At 39.1% G+C, this 14483-nt stretch overlaps 2 protein-coding genes across 3 annotated transcripts; both read left to right on the top strand.

Annotated features, from left to right (window-relative positions):
- Positions 1-5949: 5949 nt before the first annotated feature.
- Positions 5950-8736, top strand: ndufb6 (NADH:ubiquinone oxidoreductase subunit B). The gene is made up of 4 exons (XM_046046363.1): positions 5950-6220; positions 7663-7755; positions 8290-8334; positions 8598-8736. The coding sequence occupies exons 1-4, from the start codon at positions 6041-6043 to the stop codon at positions 8661-8663; spliced, it is 384 nt and encodes a 127-aa protein (XP_045902319.1). The 5' UTR covers positions 5950-6040; the 3' UTR covers positions 8664-8736.
- Positions 8737-9621: 885 nt separating this feature from the next.
- On the top strand, positions 9622-13830 carry toporsa (topoisomerase I binding, arginine/serine-rich a). Of its 2 annotated transcripts, none has more exons than XM_046048068.1 (2): positions 9622-9819; positions 10825-13830. In XM_046048068.1, exon 2 carries the CDS (start codon positions 10828-10830, stop codon positions 13270-13272), a length of 2445 nt encoding a protein of 814 aa, XP_045904024.1. In that variant the 5' UTR covers positions 9622-9819; positions 10825-10827; the 3' UTR covers positions 13273-13830. The 2 variants fall into 2 exon arrangements, with proteins under 2 accessions (XP_045904024.1, XP_045904027.1); XM_046048071.1 differs by lacking the exon at positions 9622-9819 and adding an exon at positions 9936-10156.
- The last annotated feature ends 653 nt before the right edge of the window (positions 13831-14483 follow it).

The raw sequence follows: 14483 nt of genomic DNA, 5'->3' as shown, positions 1-14483 counted from the left end.
GCTGCTGATATTTTCACTCATCTAAGATGTAATGGCAGCTCACCAGCTTCTACTAATAGAGCGTTTATTGGCGTTGTTCTCATTGCCCCTAAACATAGCCTCAATGCTCTGTTCTGAACTTGTTTTACTTGCTTTCCCATAAACTATACATCCATAATCAATAGTGGATCTTATTAATACCCGGTATATGTTTAAGTGATATTTTAACAGTCCCCCAGTCATAACCACATAAATTCCTCATGAGATTTAACACTTTCTTGCATTTTGTGCTTTATATGAAAATTCCATGTGTTCTTTCCATCAAACCACAGCCCAAAATTTTTAAATTCTGACTCTCTCTCTAAAGGTTGTCCGTATAGGGAAAGATTAATGTTTATTGGTGCTTTCTTTCGTGTAGATAACATAAAGCATGAATTAGTCACTGATATCTTGAAACCCCAGTTATATGACCACCTTTCCACAATCTGTAAAGCACCTTGCATATTCTTAATCACATGATTAATGTTTCTCCCTCTTTTCCAGATTGCCCCGTCATCTGCATATAATGCAGCATTTATATCTATATCTATATCACTGAATATATCATTTATCATAATAACAAGATGGGACTAATCGCACTTCCTTGATTCCATTTTCTGTTTTAAACTCACTAGACATATCTGATCCTACTTTAACCCTGAATGTACGATTTGATAAAAAATCTAGTATCCAGTTATACATCTTTACCCCAATACCAAGCTTACTCATTTTAATTAATAGTCCTTCTTTCCACATATAGTCATATGCTTTTTCAATATTTAAGAAAATGACTGCCATGACTTCTTTCATATGCAGAGTTTTTTCAACTTCATTGCTCATCTTCACTAAGGCATCTATGGTGCATCTTCCTCTACGAAAACCACTTTGACCTGGGTTTATCAATCCTTTATTCTCTAGAAAATAATCTAGTCTTTTCACAATCATCTTTTCCATTAATTTACATAAGTGTGATGTTAATGCTATAGGTGTGTAGTTGCCTGTATTATCTGGAGCCTTACCTGGTTTAACAAATCAGAGCACTTTTCCACCCACTGGGGAGTTTACCATTCAAGATCTTGTTGAACAAATCTAAAATACCATACAAAGAATTATCATGTAAATGTTTGAGCATTGTATACTTTATCTTGTCCAGGAGCAGTACACAACCAGCCAGGGCCCTTTTTAGCTCCGACATAGTAAATTCTAAATCTAGACATGAATCCATTTTATTTCTAATCCTGTTTAAGTTTTCCCTTAATGTTTATTTTTTCCTCTGTCTATGTCTCTCCTCAAGATGGTTTCAACTGTGCACACTAGCAAACATTTTCCCAAGTAAGTTAGCCTTTTCCTCATTAGTTATCACTAATTGTTCACCATCAACTAGGAACAGAATTTGTACAGATGTTCTTTTCCCTCTCATTTTGTTCAACATTGCCCATACAGCTTTTAATTGGATTTCCCCTCCTATGCTTGAACAAAATTGCCTCCATGCATTTCTCTTTGTCGATTTAATAACTTTCCTAACCTTAGCTCTCTTTTATTTTTTTAAAAGCTCGATTTCGTTCTTACTACACTCATCATTCCACCAAGGTACAATTTTCCTTTTACCACTTATTTTACTTATTGGAATATACATCAATGCTGTATTTATTATCATTGTATTCGGTAATTGTATCGGTGTATTCATCTATATCACCTTCCATATTTTTACTCCTTTCAAATTCTGAATAGCATTCCTTAAGTTTATCTGTGTAACTGCTTCCCCATAAATTGTTGTGTGCATTAAAGTCTCCACACCGTATTTCTCTTTTACTATTTTCTCCTGCTATTTCATGGAACATTTCAACAGTTAGAGGCTTACATGGATTATAGAAGTTAACCAGCGTAATATTGCCTTTTGTTCTGCATATTTCAGTAATCGCACATTCATATTTATTTGGACAAGATTATTTCCGGAATGCCATTCCATCCTTAATGAAAGTTGAACATCCTCCACCTTGTTTAATGTTTCTATCACATCTTGCTGAAGTATATCTAGGTATTATAAAGTCTAATTGAGGTTTTAGCCAGGTTTCTTGAATGCAAATTGCATCTGGTGTAACATCTAGTTCATAAACAAACCTTTTAAACTCCTGACCATTTGAGATTATACTTCTTGCATTCCACTGTAAAATGTGGATTACCATTATGATATTTATTACTGTCTTAGTAGTTATCATCACAGTTTAGGGGATTAAGCATTTCATATATTGGATCTCCCTCAGTGCTTGTGATCCCTAAATAATTCCTTGCTGCATCAACAATTGTATCAAGCCTCGTCCTTCCATCTTCCTGTTGTAGAGCTATGACACTAAATGCAACAAAGTTAACTCAACAGTTAAATCAACAAGTAAAGTCCCCTGCTTTACTTTGCACCTATGAGAACATGATTCGTGCACAGTGTCGGTTCTCTTTACTGTGGGAGGTTCCCTTTCTTCATTCGTTTGACTAAGGTTGTCATTTCGGCTTTCTGTCAGTTCCTTGTTCATTCTTCCTGCACTTATGCCTACCTTCTTTAATGCTTCAGCATATGAGACCTGATTCATAATTTTGTATCTTTGAACTTCTCTTACTTGCCTTTGCACAACACAGCCTTGAAAAGCAGCTCTATGTTTTCCTCCACAGTTGCAGCACTTTACTCTCATTTCCCGTATGCATGATTCCCTCCGCACCGTGCACCTTTCCTTTCCTTTACATTGTCCTGCAACATGACCCATACGCTGACACTTGAAGCATCTAAGATGTGGCGGAATATATATTCTCTCTCTGGGTAACTGAACATACCCATCAATACTTTCTTCTGTAATATTTCCTCAAAGTGAAGTAGTATTGATAAGCTCTCACTCTTCTCACCTCCTTTTTTACTGAACATTCTTTTGGCTTCCGTAACTTTTACTCCGTTCTCTTTAAGTTCTGACACAATTTCCTCAACTGATATCGATAGAGGAACACCAGATATTACACTCCTCAATTTGGCAACTGCACCTGGTATGTGTGACTTGACTTTTTCTCAACCAATTTTGTTTAATATCATTCTCTGCTGTTCTTCATCTTTTGCAAAGATTAGCAGCCTTCTGTTGTTTAAGTATTTTGCAAACTTAACTTTTCCAATCTCCTTTTCAATTATCTTTGTGTTTTTAATTGGATTGAAGAGATTGCCATCTTTGTTACACTCAATGATTACTATCCATTCATTTTGATTTACGTTATTTCTAGTCACATCATTAATTGCAGGCCTGCTATTTGAGGCCTTGTCTGTGGTTTTTATCCTTTTAACAGTATCCTCAGACTCCTCACTTCAGATCTCTTAGAGTTACAGATCTCTCATAATTAGCCCTTTTCCTCCTTTTCTGGTAGTGGACCTGTTTCCAGTCCATTCCACTATAATCCCATTCTTCATCTAAATTTTCCACCATGATTTCTACATTCACGATACGGTTGTTGCAAATCCGCCAAACCTTTTAAATGAGCTTATCATCTGTTCTCCAACTCGCCTACAAAAACAATCTTCATAGTAAACATTAATTATATTAGAGCAGTAGACTCTGCGTGGCCTGCGATGGACTGGCGACCTGTCCAGGGTGTACCCTGTCTTGCACCTGATGTCAGCTGGGATTGGCTCCAGCCCCCCCGCGACTGTACGCAGGATAAGCGGTTGATGATGGATGGATGGATGGATGGACTCTGCGTGGTGGAGGAGCAGTGATGCTAAAGAGTACTGAGTGGACCATACACAATAAACCCTGCTGTAGACTACTGTAAGACAGTACACAGGCACAAACCACTTAACATGCTGTTTTCTGAGTTTATTGGAGATTTATTAAATTAATACATGACAATCATTGATAGTCACCTATCTGTTCTATCTGAAGTCATAGAGATTACATTAGTCATTAAATTCAATTAACCCCGGTACCATGGGATTACCAAAAGGAATGTTAGAAAGGTAAATCTGATCTGAATTTTAAAACATTGTGTTTTCAAGAGGAACACATTTTCCAATGTAAGGTTAGCCAAAAAATGTCGTCGTCTTCTTCTTCTTCTTTGAGTTTTTAAGGCAGCTGGCATCCATTGAGTTGCATTACTGCCACCTTTACCCTCAGCTTTCATTCATATTAAATCCACCTATCTAATCCAGTTGCCCTCAAAAAAACAAATATCCTTTTCCTACCTTCCACACTCTCTCCACATTCCAATAAACTTTTGACAGTATTATCTACCTGCCCTATTTATTGTAACTGTGTTATCATTTCTTGTCTCTCCTGAATAAATTTCCATGTTGTAACAATATGTTCTACTGTTTCTGCCTCATGAAATTGTTCACACATTCCTGTTGGATGTTTTCCTATAATTAAAAGTGTGCTGTTAAGATTGCTATGTCCAATTCGCAGCCTGCTTATTACCATGTGCTCTTTCCACTTTGCTCCTCTACTTCTTGATATGCCTACTCTGTTTTGGATTGCATGTAAGCCTAAATGTCTACCTTTTGTTGCATTATCCCAGTTCTGTTGCCATTGTTGATTTAGACTTCACACTATTTCTTTCCCCTCTGATTTTGATAATTTAATATTGACTTCAACATCTCTCAACATTTTTTAACTGCTTCTTTTGCCAACTTGTCTGCTTTCTCATTTCCCTGAATTCCCGAATGTGCGGGGACCCACATGAATATGGCATTTTCCCCCTGTCTAGCTATTCTTGAGTTCATAAATAAAACTTCATACACCAGGTCCAGGTGACTTCTGGCTGTACCTATCTTCATGCTTATAAGAGCTGACACAGAGTCACTACATATTAATATTTCCCTATAACTAATTTGTTCCATCCATTCCAATACGATCAATACGGCGAACATTTCAACTGTAAACCCACTCAGACAATCAGATGTTCTTTTGCTAAGTTCCACTTACCTGGGAAAAACAACTGCATACCTTCTTGCGTCTGTTTGCGTGTCCTTTGACCCATCTGTGAAAATCTGAATACTTTCCTTATACTTACTGTCCCTATAGCTATAATATACACTAGTTAAATCAGCAGTCTTATTATTGTCTTTAATCTTAAGTAATTCCAAATCTACACATGGTGTTTCTAATTCCCAGGCAGGTCTGATAGGCAACACCACGTTTGCGCCAAACTCTTTATCATATACTCCTGCTTCCTTTGCCATTTGATCCCCTGTCCACCCAAAACTTGTTTTTTGTGTTGTCTCCTTCTCCCAGAATGTCTGCAGCATCCTTTTTGCTGGATGACCATCTCCATGCCCTAATAGATTGACCCAGTAATTAGCCCCTCAACCACAGTGGCATTTCCCCAGACTCTTCTTCTTCTTCTTCGTGTAACAAGTACAAACATTCGTGAAAGGTGCATACCATCACCTACTGTACCGGAGTGTGAACATCATGACTTCATGAAGACTTTCTAATGTCATTATTATTGGCAGTGGAGTAGGCTACTAACCAAGATTAGTAAACTGACAGTTACATGGAAAGTTGGTGGTGCCCCTTTAAATGGCCTGTTTCTCATGAAAATGTACAACTTGTCATCCTCCAACTTGTTTTTGCCACCTAGTGGATAAAACTGGGCACTAAGACCAAAAATATTAAGATGGTGTTAAATGCTGGGGAAGTGTGACTCACATCTGTAAAATATTGTATATGTCATAAACCAAAAACTCTGACGCAACCAATTGCTTGTTGTAATCAAACCTGCTGCTCTCAGAATGGTCTGACTTATAATTATAAACATTATTATTATTATTATTATTATTATTAGCATTACAAATAGGAGAATAAAATAATAAATAAACATGTCGTTTTACACATCATCTTCCGGTCCAGAAGGTGTCGCACTAGAATTTGTCGAGCTGTTCAATCTGTGTCGCGTTTCCGCTTCTTCTTCTTCTTTGGTGTACTTGCCTGCAAAGGGAAGTGTCCTCCATGGTGTCATTGTAGACTACTTGAGGTTGAATATCCAGAAATAAACAATGTCTGGGTACACACCAGACGAGAAGCTCCGTTTCGAGCAGCTGTCAAAGCTCCGGAGGCAGTGGCTGAAGGACCAGGAGCTCAGCCCGAGGGAGCCCGTGGTGCAAGCTAAACCTGCCGGCGCCGTCACCAAGTTCTGGGCTGGCTTTCTGGAGCCCAAGAGCCTGTGGAGACTTTACGTGAGTGCTGATACAGAGCTAACGCTAGCTAGCACAACAACCACCGGTGATAACAGTGAACATGCTAAATATCTATAAAGAAAGTTATTTACATAGAGAATTTACAAAGTGTAACTACTGTTTTTTTTTTATTATTATTAAAGCTAACGTATTTAAAGCTACAGCGCAGCTTTACTCGCCTTTTCCAACGTGGTGAAACATCCAAGTTAACCCAGTTTAATTCTTTATTTAATTTTCGTCCTTGTTTGGTTGCATCATAGTCAAATCTGTAAAGTATAAAGACTCAGAATTGTAATTTTACCCTTCTGTTGAAATAATAACTCGTGCATAATGTACTACATTTATCATTTGACTACATGGGAGCAGGGTGGAAAATAAGTTCAGACACCAGCCAAATGCTGGTAAAATGTGCAAATGGTTGGTAGATTTACTTCACTCTGATATCGGCTGACCGATTAATCGATCACTAATCCTATGGCTCTCGGTTCAAGTTATTTATCATGCAAAAATACCAAATATTCTCTTGATTCCAATTTTTCAAATGTGGGGATTTGTTGCTTTTTCATTGTAAATGAAATACTGTTGACTTGTGGACTGTTGGCTTGACAAAAATGACGAATAGGCCTTTTAAAATGAAGACAATATGACATGTTACTGCAGGAAACAGGCCACAGGTATAAATAATAAAATGAATGATGGCTTTTCCATTTAGCTGCTTCGGATTCAGGGTCCTTGTATTGTGCATGCTGGCTCACTGTCACACTGTTGTGGCTTACTGGGACACCTTAGGAAAATATATCCAGCATTAATATTAACACCTGTACTTTCCCTACTATGACAAGTCACAATGTCTGCTTTTCCTTAAGTTTCTGATAAGAATTTTTCACTATCTCCTTACATCTTATACTGATAGTCGTTAATAGAGTAAATCAAAACTTGGCAGATTAATCTATTAAAAACAACTATTAGCTGCAGCACTATTGAGATTTGACTTTTACTTGAGAGTACAAACTAGTGAGGGAGGTTTTAAACCAACATGCCTGCTGAAATGTTTATATTGCAAAAATGGTGTTAATATACCTTTTACACATGGTGATTTTCACTATGAAACTGTAATAGCCCTACTTTATCTTACTTGATTGTCCATTTGAGACTTCTCTGATTTACTTGGGTCTTCATGTTTCAACATCTACACAAGTCCTCAAGGCAGCACCTGTTTCCATTTTGATTTCCTAATTCAAGTTGCTCCCTTTTTAAAAACGCTTTATTTGTGAATATTTTACATGCATACACTTCCCGCTTACTGAGAGTGAAAGAGCAAGCTCCACCTTATGTTGAAGTATGCAGGATCTGTTCGGAGCAACAAATTAACCCTGTGATTCACTGTGTACTTCTTTTCTATTAATATTTTCCTGCATCTGATGTGTATCATCTCCTTACAGACCTACAAAGCATACAGAGGTGGCGTTTTCACATTAACACGGCTGCTGATACCTGCTTGGATTGTTCACTACTACGTGAAATACCATGTTGCTGTAAGTCAACAGAAATGTTAGACATTATTTGTGATATTAGTAAACAAATTAGGAGTAAAGAGAATAAAGACCTATTACATGTTAATGGTGTGGTACATATATCTGGTGAACAGAATTTTATGACTTGATAAGCAGAACTCCTGGATGTTACACCTTCAGTTTGTGTGAATGCTTGTGAATGTTTGTGAACAGCCTGTGATTGACTGATGTTATACTGATGAGCTTTTAGAGGACCATAATACAGAGTTCAACACACATGTTTAAGTATGTAAAGTGTAAAATTTCATGCTTCAGGTAGCATACAAATACGGAAGTTACAAAGAAAATAGGAGCTCTTGAGAATGATGGATATGCAGCGTTGACTTTATTCCATGTTCTTTCATTCTCTCTTGCATTTGACAAAGAAGGGTGCTATACATTACACAATTCATTCAGGTGTCAGCTTCAGGTTATGAATTCAGTCATTTTACAGTGTTGTACACTGATACATTGATCAGTCAGCATAATCACTAACAGTGTTATTGTCTTCCACAGCAAAGGCCATATGGCATTGTGGAATTAAAACCCAAGCTGTTCCCAGTAAGTATGACTTGTTTATTAATTCTAACATTGTACCTTTTTTGTTTTTCCTGTAATAACTATAATTGTTCTTTTTATTTTTTGTATGTGCAGCATATTAGCTTGCTTTACCAGCCATAGGAAGGTCCGATTGTTCCTCAGTCTGATTCCTTGCAAACACACTGTCCTGAGATGCTCTAACAATAGCCTAGATAAATGGCTCTTTGAGATGTCTTTGCCGGGTGGACAATTTCAAATGTTTTTATCCTTGTTTTTGTGTATAGGGTGACACCATTCTGGAGACAGGTGAAGTTGTTCCAGATCTCCCTGACACCCATGGTCATCACTGAAGTTGAAATATTTCAATAATTTTCATTTCTGTTGTAAAAACTGTGTATATGGCAATAAAATATTACAAAGTAATTTACGAGTATTAATGATTTTACAGATTCATGTAAATAGTGACATATTACAGTGTATGTTTTTGATGCTTTCACTTGTAGGAGGCTGTAGTATCTCTTGCTTTTTGCTATCAGATCAGTTTAAAGAAAATTTGTTGTAAACTCAGCCACAGTAGTGAAGCGGCTATCTGTAAATTACAATGCAATTCAATTATGTTACTCCATGCATTTCATTTTGGAGCAGGATACTGTGGTTGGACTAAATGCAAGGAAAAGGCAAATGCTTTATAGCAACTCTGGTACACCACTGAAGATGCACTGGATTTCCAGATAGTAAGTTATCCAAATGAAAAAATAAAAAAAAATAAAATGTTAAGAACAATTTAATGCTACTTTTAACTGGCCTTATAAATAACTATACATGTACAGAATGTGTTATCATGTAAGAAAAACAAGGCCTTAATAGCTGTTATTTTTGTCTTAGGGCCGGTTTTCTGACGATAAATGCTGCCTCGTCGAAAAATGCTAGCTAGACTAATATCCCCTATCAAATAATGATCCCACTACAGAATCATTTTATATTGCACCACTACTCACTCTATGTGTACTGTAAGGAGATGGGGAGCATGTTGAAATACTATATTGTGCCATTTTTATTTAATATATCAGGGGTAGCTATTCTGATTGATCATTTTTTGATGTTGCTGACGATCAGCCACTGTCCCCTGTGCTTCATGCGCGTCACAGTCAGTCATTGTTACAGTACATTGTAGAAGTATTAGTTGTGTAGAACAGGTATTATCACTAAAAATAATTTTATCTTGATGATTTTTTATATACAGTAAATGGTGGTGTGTTTAAAAATATATTGGTGGTGGTCGTTTTTCCAAACATGGAGACTGCGCTTTTACTCTGAAGGGCGGTAGTGGCTTGTAGCTTTATGAATAAAAAAACGGCAGGCGGCGATGGAAGGAGAAGCAAGGCTGTTGGTTTTGTAAGTTAAACAGTTTCTCCAGAGTGACATTTGTGTAGAAATGAATGAGTTTCTACAAGACGGGACGGGCTAATCAGTTACCAACTGTATAGGCGGTTGAGGAAATCAAAGGTAAGGACTGCACTACTTTTCTCGAACGTCCTAACTAACGTTAGCCCTAGCCTATGTAGCGAAGATAGCTGGAACGCCCTAGCCTAGTTAGCTAGCCTGCTAACTTTAGCTAACCAAGTTCATCAGTTCGCAGGGCCAGTGTACTTCTGACACGATTGCTTGTTTAAACTCTAGAATTGTTAAGATAATGAGCACTTAAATCCAATGTACAGTGTTTTCCCCGACAGTAACGTTAACGTTAGTAATTTATGTGAGGAAACCCTACAAACAGGGCGCTAGGCAAAGATCCAGCCTAACATGCTAAGCTAACTAACCGAAAACAACAACACAGTCGAAGGTAAGGAAGGACAAAAACGAGGGTTGGTGAATTACTAGTGTTATCATATTATGTTCTTTTCAGTGGTGACAAACCTTTCAAGGTTTAATATGCAGCGCAAATAAGACCTAGATCACGGACTGTCATAACGTTACTATGTAACACTTACGTTATCTATGGTCTATTCGGGTTAAGCACCCGTTGCTGTTATTTATTCTTATGGTTTGTTACTTCTAGTTACTTTCATATGTCAAATCGTTTGTGTATGTATAGAGTAGAGAGGTATGGTTCTTGAATTTATGTAAGGCAATTTCTCTATACGTGCACGTATATTTCTGTTCTCTATACATTCGGGGGGAAACAGTCATGTGCTTATCATAACAAGAAAAGATTGTATGTCATAAGTTAACGAAAATAGATAATGTGAACTCATAGCTAAATGTTTTGATTATGATGTGAATATGGTCATTATAACAAACGGTCAAGAACACCTGGATGAACCGTGTTTAGTGCAGTTGTAGGGTTAATTGTAAAATTCCTCTTTAAGTTTATAGGTCAGATTGTAGACTTAACTGCAGCACCTCAGTAGGACTTTACAGGTTACTGTATGTCTGCTTTACCCATCTTATTTGGTGGTTTTGAGACTTTCCTATTTCAAAATAATTTTAACCTAATATGTCTCATGTCAGATCATGTCAGCAATCAAGATTGCCCTGCAGCAGAGCCAGAAGAGTGGCAGAAGGAAAGCCTCTGGAGCAATGTCTGCAGAGGCGTCACCAGACTCCAAGTGTCCCATCTGTTTGGACATATTTAACAACATTTCTTACCTGGACCTCTGCCTGCACAAGTTCTGTTTCCGCTGTATTCATGAGTGGTCCAAGAACAAAGCAGAATGTCCTCTATGCAAACAGCCTTTTAATTCAATCTATCACAGTATAAAATCAGAGCAAGACTTTAAGAAGTTTGACCTACAGCCACTGGATAATGGCTCTTTTGGGACTTTTGGGGGAGTGCGGTTTAGATACCGCACAACTCTTACTGGAGTCCATCGACAGATGCGGGGAAGGACTTCTCCACCTCCAGACAATGGAGTGATGTTTGAAGCCTCAACAGGTCCTCCGCGACAGCCTCAGGACCGCTACATTCGGCGCATGATGATGAGGTTGGCAGCCAAGAGGAGAGCTGCAAGTGAAGGGAGGGTGGTGAACAACGTCAGGGAGCAGGAAATGGTCAACTTCAGAAGGGAACTGTACCGACGTGGGGTGAAGGTTCGGAGTGTTCGCGATGGTGGCCGCTCCCGAGACACTTCAGCTGAGTTCTTCCGAAGAAATCCTGCCTGCCTCCATAGACTGATCCCCTGGCTAAAAAGAGAACTCATTGTGCTATATGGAGCCCACGGCTCTTTGGTCAACATAGTTCAACACATCATCATGTCGCGCATTACACGGTATGACATGGAGGATGGAGCTATTCAGGAAGAGCTCAGGCCGTTCCTCCAGGCACGCACAGAGCACTTTCTGCATGAGTTCATCAGCTTTGCAAAGTCCCCCTTCAATATGGAGGCCTATGACCAGCATGCTGTCTACGACTGCCCAGCTCCTTCTTCAAATGAAGACAGCAGCTCCAACTCGTCTGTAATAGCTATCTCAGAGGATGAGGAACTTGAGGTGGAGCTGGGCCCCCCGGGAGACTCCACGTCTACACTGAGCCGTTCTGTGTGGGATGATGAGACGCCTGGCCCATCGTATTCTACGACAGCGGAGCAGAGCAGGGCAGAATGTCTGTCAGTCCTTGACTCAGACTCGGACAGCAGTTTAGAGGAGGAGAGGCGGGAGTTTGGGGCTTCTCCACAGCAAATGAGTCCTCATAACCAAACAGACATGACTCTAGGTGAAGTTAACAATGAAGAGTTTTTGTCTGACGACAGTGATGACTGTGTCATTGTAGGTTTTGTTAAGCCAACGGCAGAGAGGACTCCTGAGCTGGTTCAACTTTCCTCTAACTCTGATGAGTCTGCCAGTGAAGATACTAAAGAAGTGCCTCTTCTGCCTCAGCACATCCGCTTCTCCAGTCTCAGTCCTATAGCTTCACAGAGTAGTGATCCAAGTGGCACTGGACAGTCAGAAAATGTAGAAACAGACCACTATCATCAGTTGGATTCAAAAGATAGAAGCAGCTCTTTAAAATCCGGCAGACACAAGACATCCAGTAAGTCAGACAGAAAAGACACATATAGAAGATTTGACAGTAATGATAGATCTAAGGAGGGGCACTGGTCAAAGGATAGAGACCATAGGAGAAGGAGGAAGTCAAGGAGTGGAGAGCATGGGCACTCTAGCAGGTACCCGGTGATCTCCCACAGCAGTGTCCGCACTCTGTCAAGAGAAAGAGGGTATTGTTACACGAGTGGCAGAGACCTCTACTCAAAATGTGACAATAACTGTAAAAGGAGGGGTGACGATCACAGCTATAGGTCATATAGGCATTACAACCAAGAGAGAAATGATAGTGGGGTGCATTACACAGAGAGGCGGTCTTATTCTTACAGTAGCTGCAAGTACTCAGATCGGCACTCTCGCTCCAGGAGCCACAGCAGGGACTCACGGAGACGGGACAGGAGGCATTCTCGATCTAGGACTTATTCCAGCAGTCGTTCCCCTTCAGTGAAAAGGAGAGCACACCACGACAAGCCGGGCGGAAAGAGGAAATACAAAACAAGACATTTGGAGGAGCCGTCTGAAGACACACACACTCACAACTTATATGCTGAGGGCGACTCCGCCACGCTGTTGACAAAGCACAAAAAAAAGAGCAAAGAAAAGCATCGTAAAAAATCCAAAGAGAGGTCAAGAAAGACTAGCAGGAGTCTCAGTGTGGAGCTCGTCATCGAGGAAAACTCTTGTGAGCGAAGCAGGCGTCACCATAAGAAAAAAAAGAAACACAAGAAGAAAAGCAAAAGGCACAAGGGTAATGAGCGCACAGAGAAGTGCTCACCCAGTGTCATTACCATTGATAGTGACAGTGATTATTTTGCAAATGACAGTGTGACCCAGGCCAGCAGCACTAACAAGGACACTCCCATTGACAATACCACAGATGACGCCGTAGACCCTGCCCCTCCCCTCTCTCATGTGTAGTTGAATGGAAGCTCAGATTCCTGCTGCGTGTGGTGGGAACTGATGTATTCACCCTCAGTTGCTAATGCCTGCCAGCAGTATTTTAGATCAGAACGATGTTCTGTATGTTGAAGGTCACCAGACCTTGAAGGATATAGGATAGGATGAATTCATGTGCCCCTTTTTTAAATGCCGCCACAAGTGTGCTGATTACATGACAGACCCAGAACTAGAGTGGTGTTCATTGCATAAATGTCCATTTTAGCGAGGTCACATCAACGTACACACCTAAAACAATCCTATTTTCTGTGCAAAATGCCACTCTGAACAAAGTAGAATGGGGGGAAAAAATATTGTCAATTCTTATTCTGGAAGTTCATTTTCTTTAATGGATCAATTTTATTTCTAATGCTCTCTCAGGGATCATGTTGATTACAGTGATGTTCTGTTATAAGTCAGCTATATTCTCAAGTCAAAACAATTTCTACCTGCTTATTATATGCAGATGGTGTTTGGATTTTAGGATGGGCTCTTTTGTATTAAATTGTATTTAAAAATAAATTGCAGTCAGCAACTGTGTGTGCTTTTTTGTTAATGTTGGTTTATTTCATGCAGGATCAGACTGAGTATGTTGGGTTCATTTGATTAATAGCTGGGCCATACATTTGCCAACTTTCTTAGTGTGACTTCAGCTAGACTGAGGCTTTATTATCCGAGTGTGTTTTGTAAAAAGCTAAAATGATGTAGTCAGACTTGTTACATAAGAGGCAGTGCTACATTGATAGCCATTATAATTGATAGTTGGTGTTTCCATTATGCACACAGATCAGAGTCATGTGGTAAACGGACATTTTGCTATTAAACCCAGAAGTAGATAGATGGTTTTCATAGGGAATAGAGAAAAGAGAAGAAGAGATTGAGTTAAAACACTTGATCCAAGCTAAGAGAATTACAAACAATGTAGTGTGTTGAGTACCCAAAACCCCTTTACTAGTTTACATCTTGTTTTAGAGCTTCAGATTAGACCACTGGTGTAAAATAAAGTGAAGGGAAGAGGTGGATGAAGCTAAAAGCTTTAAATGACTGAACATGTGTTTGCATAGATAAGTAGTGTGATGGTCTAGCTCTGTAACAATAGCACATGTGAGAGAAAATAACTATTTAACAAATGTGTATGAGACTGACATAGAAACGTACCAGACAACACTAACACAATAATAAATAAATATACA

The sequence above is a fragment of the Micropterus dolomieu genome, linkage group LG04 (genome assembly GCF_021292245.1).
Source record: "Micropterus dolomieu isolate WLL.071019.BEF.003 ecotype Adirondacks linkage group LG04, ASM2129224v1, whole genome shotgun sequence".
Lineage (NCBI taxonomy): Eukaryota > Metazoa > Chordata > Actinopteri > Centrarchiformes > Centrarchidae > Micropterus > Micropterus dolomieu.
Note: the sequence above shows the minus strand (reverse complement) of the source record. Positions and strands in the feature narration are given on the sequence as shown.

Coding starts and splice junctions, on each gene's coding strand:
- toporsa (XM_046048068.1), top strand. CDS start 10,828: ATGTCAGCAATCAAGATTGCCCTGCAGCAGAGCCAGAAGAGTGGCAGA.
- ndufb6 (XM_046046363.1), top strand. CDS start 6,041: ATGTCTGGGTACACACCAGACGAGAAGCTCCGTTTCGAGCAGCTGTCA. Junction 7,756..8,289: donor ACGTGAAATACCATGTTGCT/GTAAGTCAACAG, acceptor TGTCTTCCACAG/CAAAGGCCATATGGCATTGT. Junction 8,335..8,597: donor TAAAACCCAAGCTGTTCCCA/GTAAGTATGACT, acceptor TTTTGTGTATAG/GGTGACACCATTCTGGAGAC.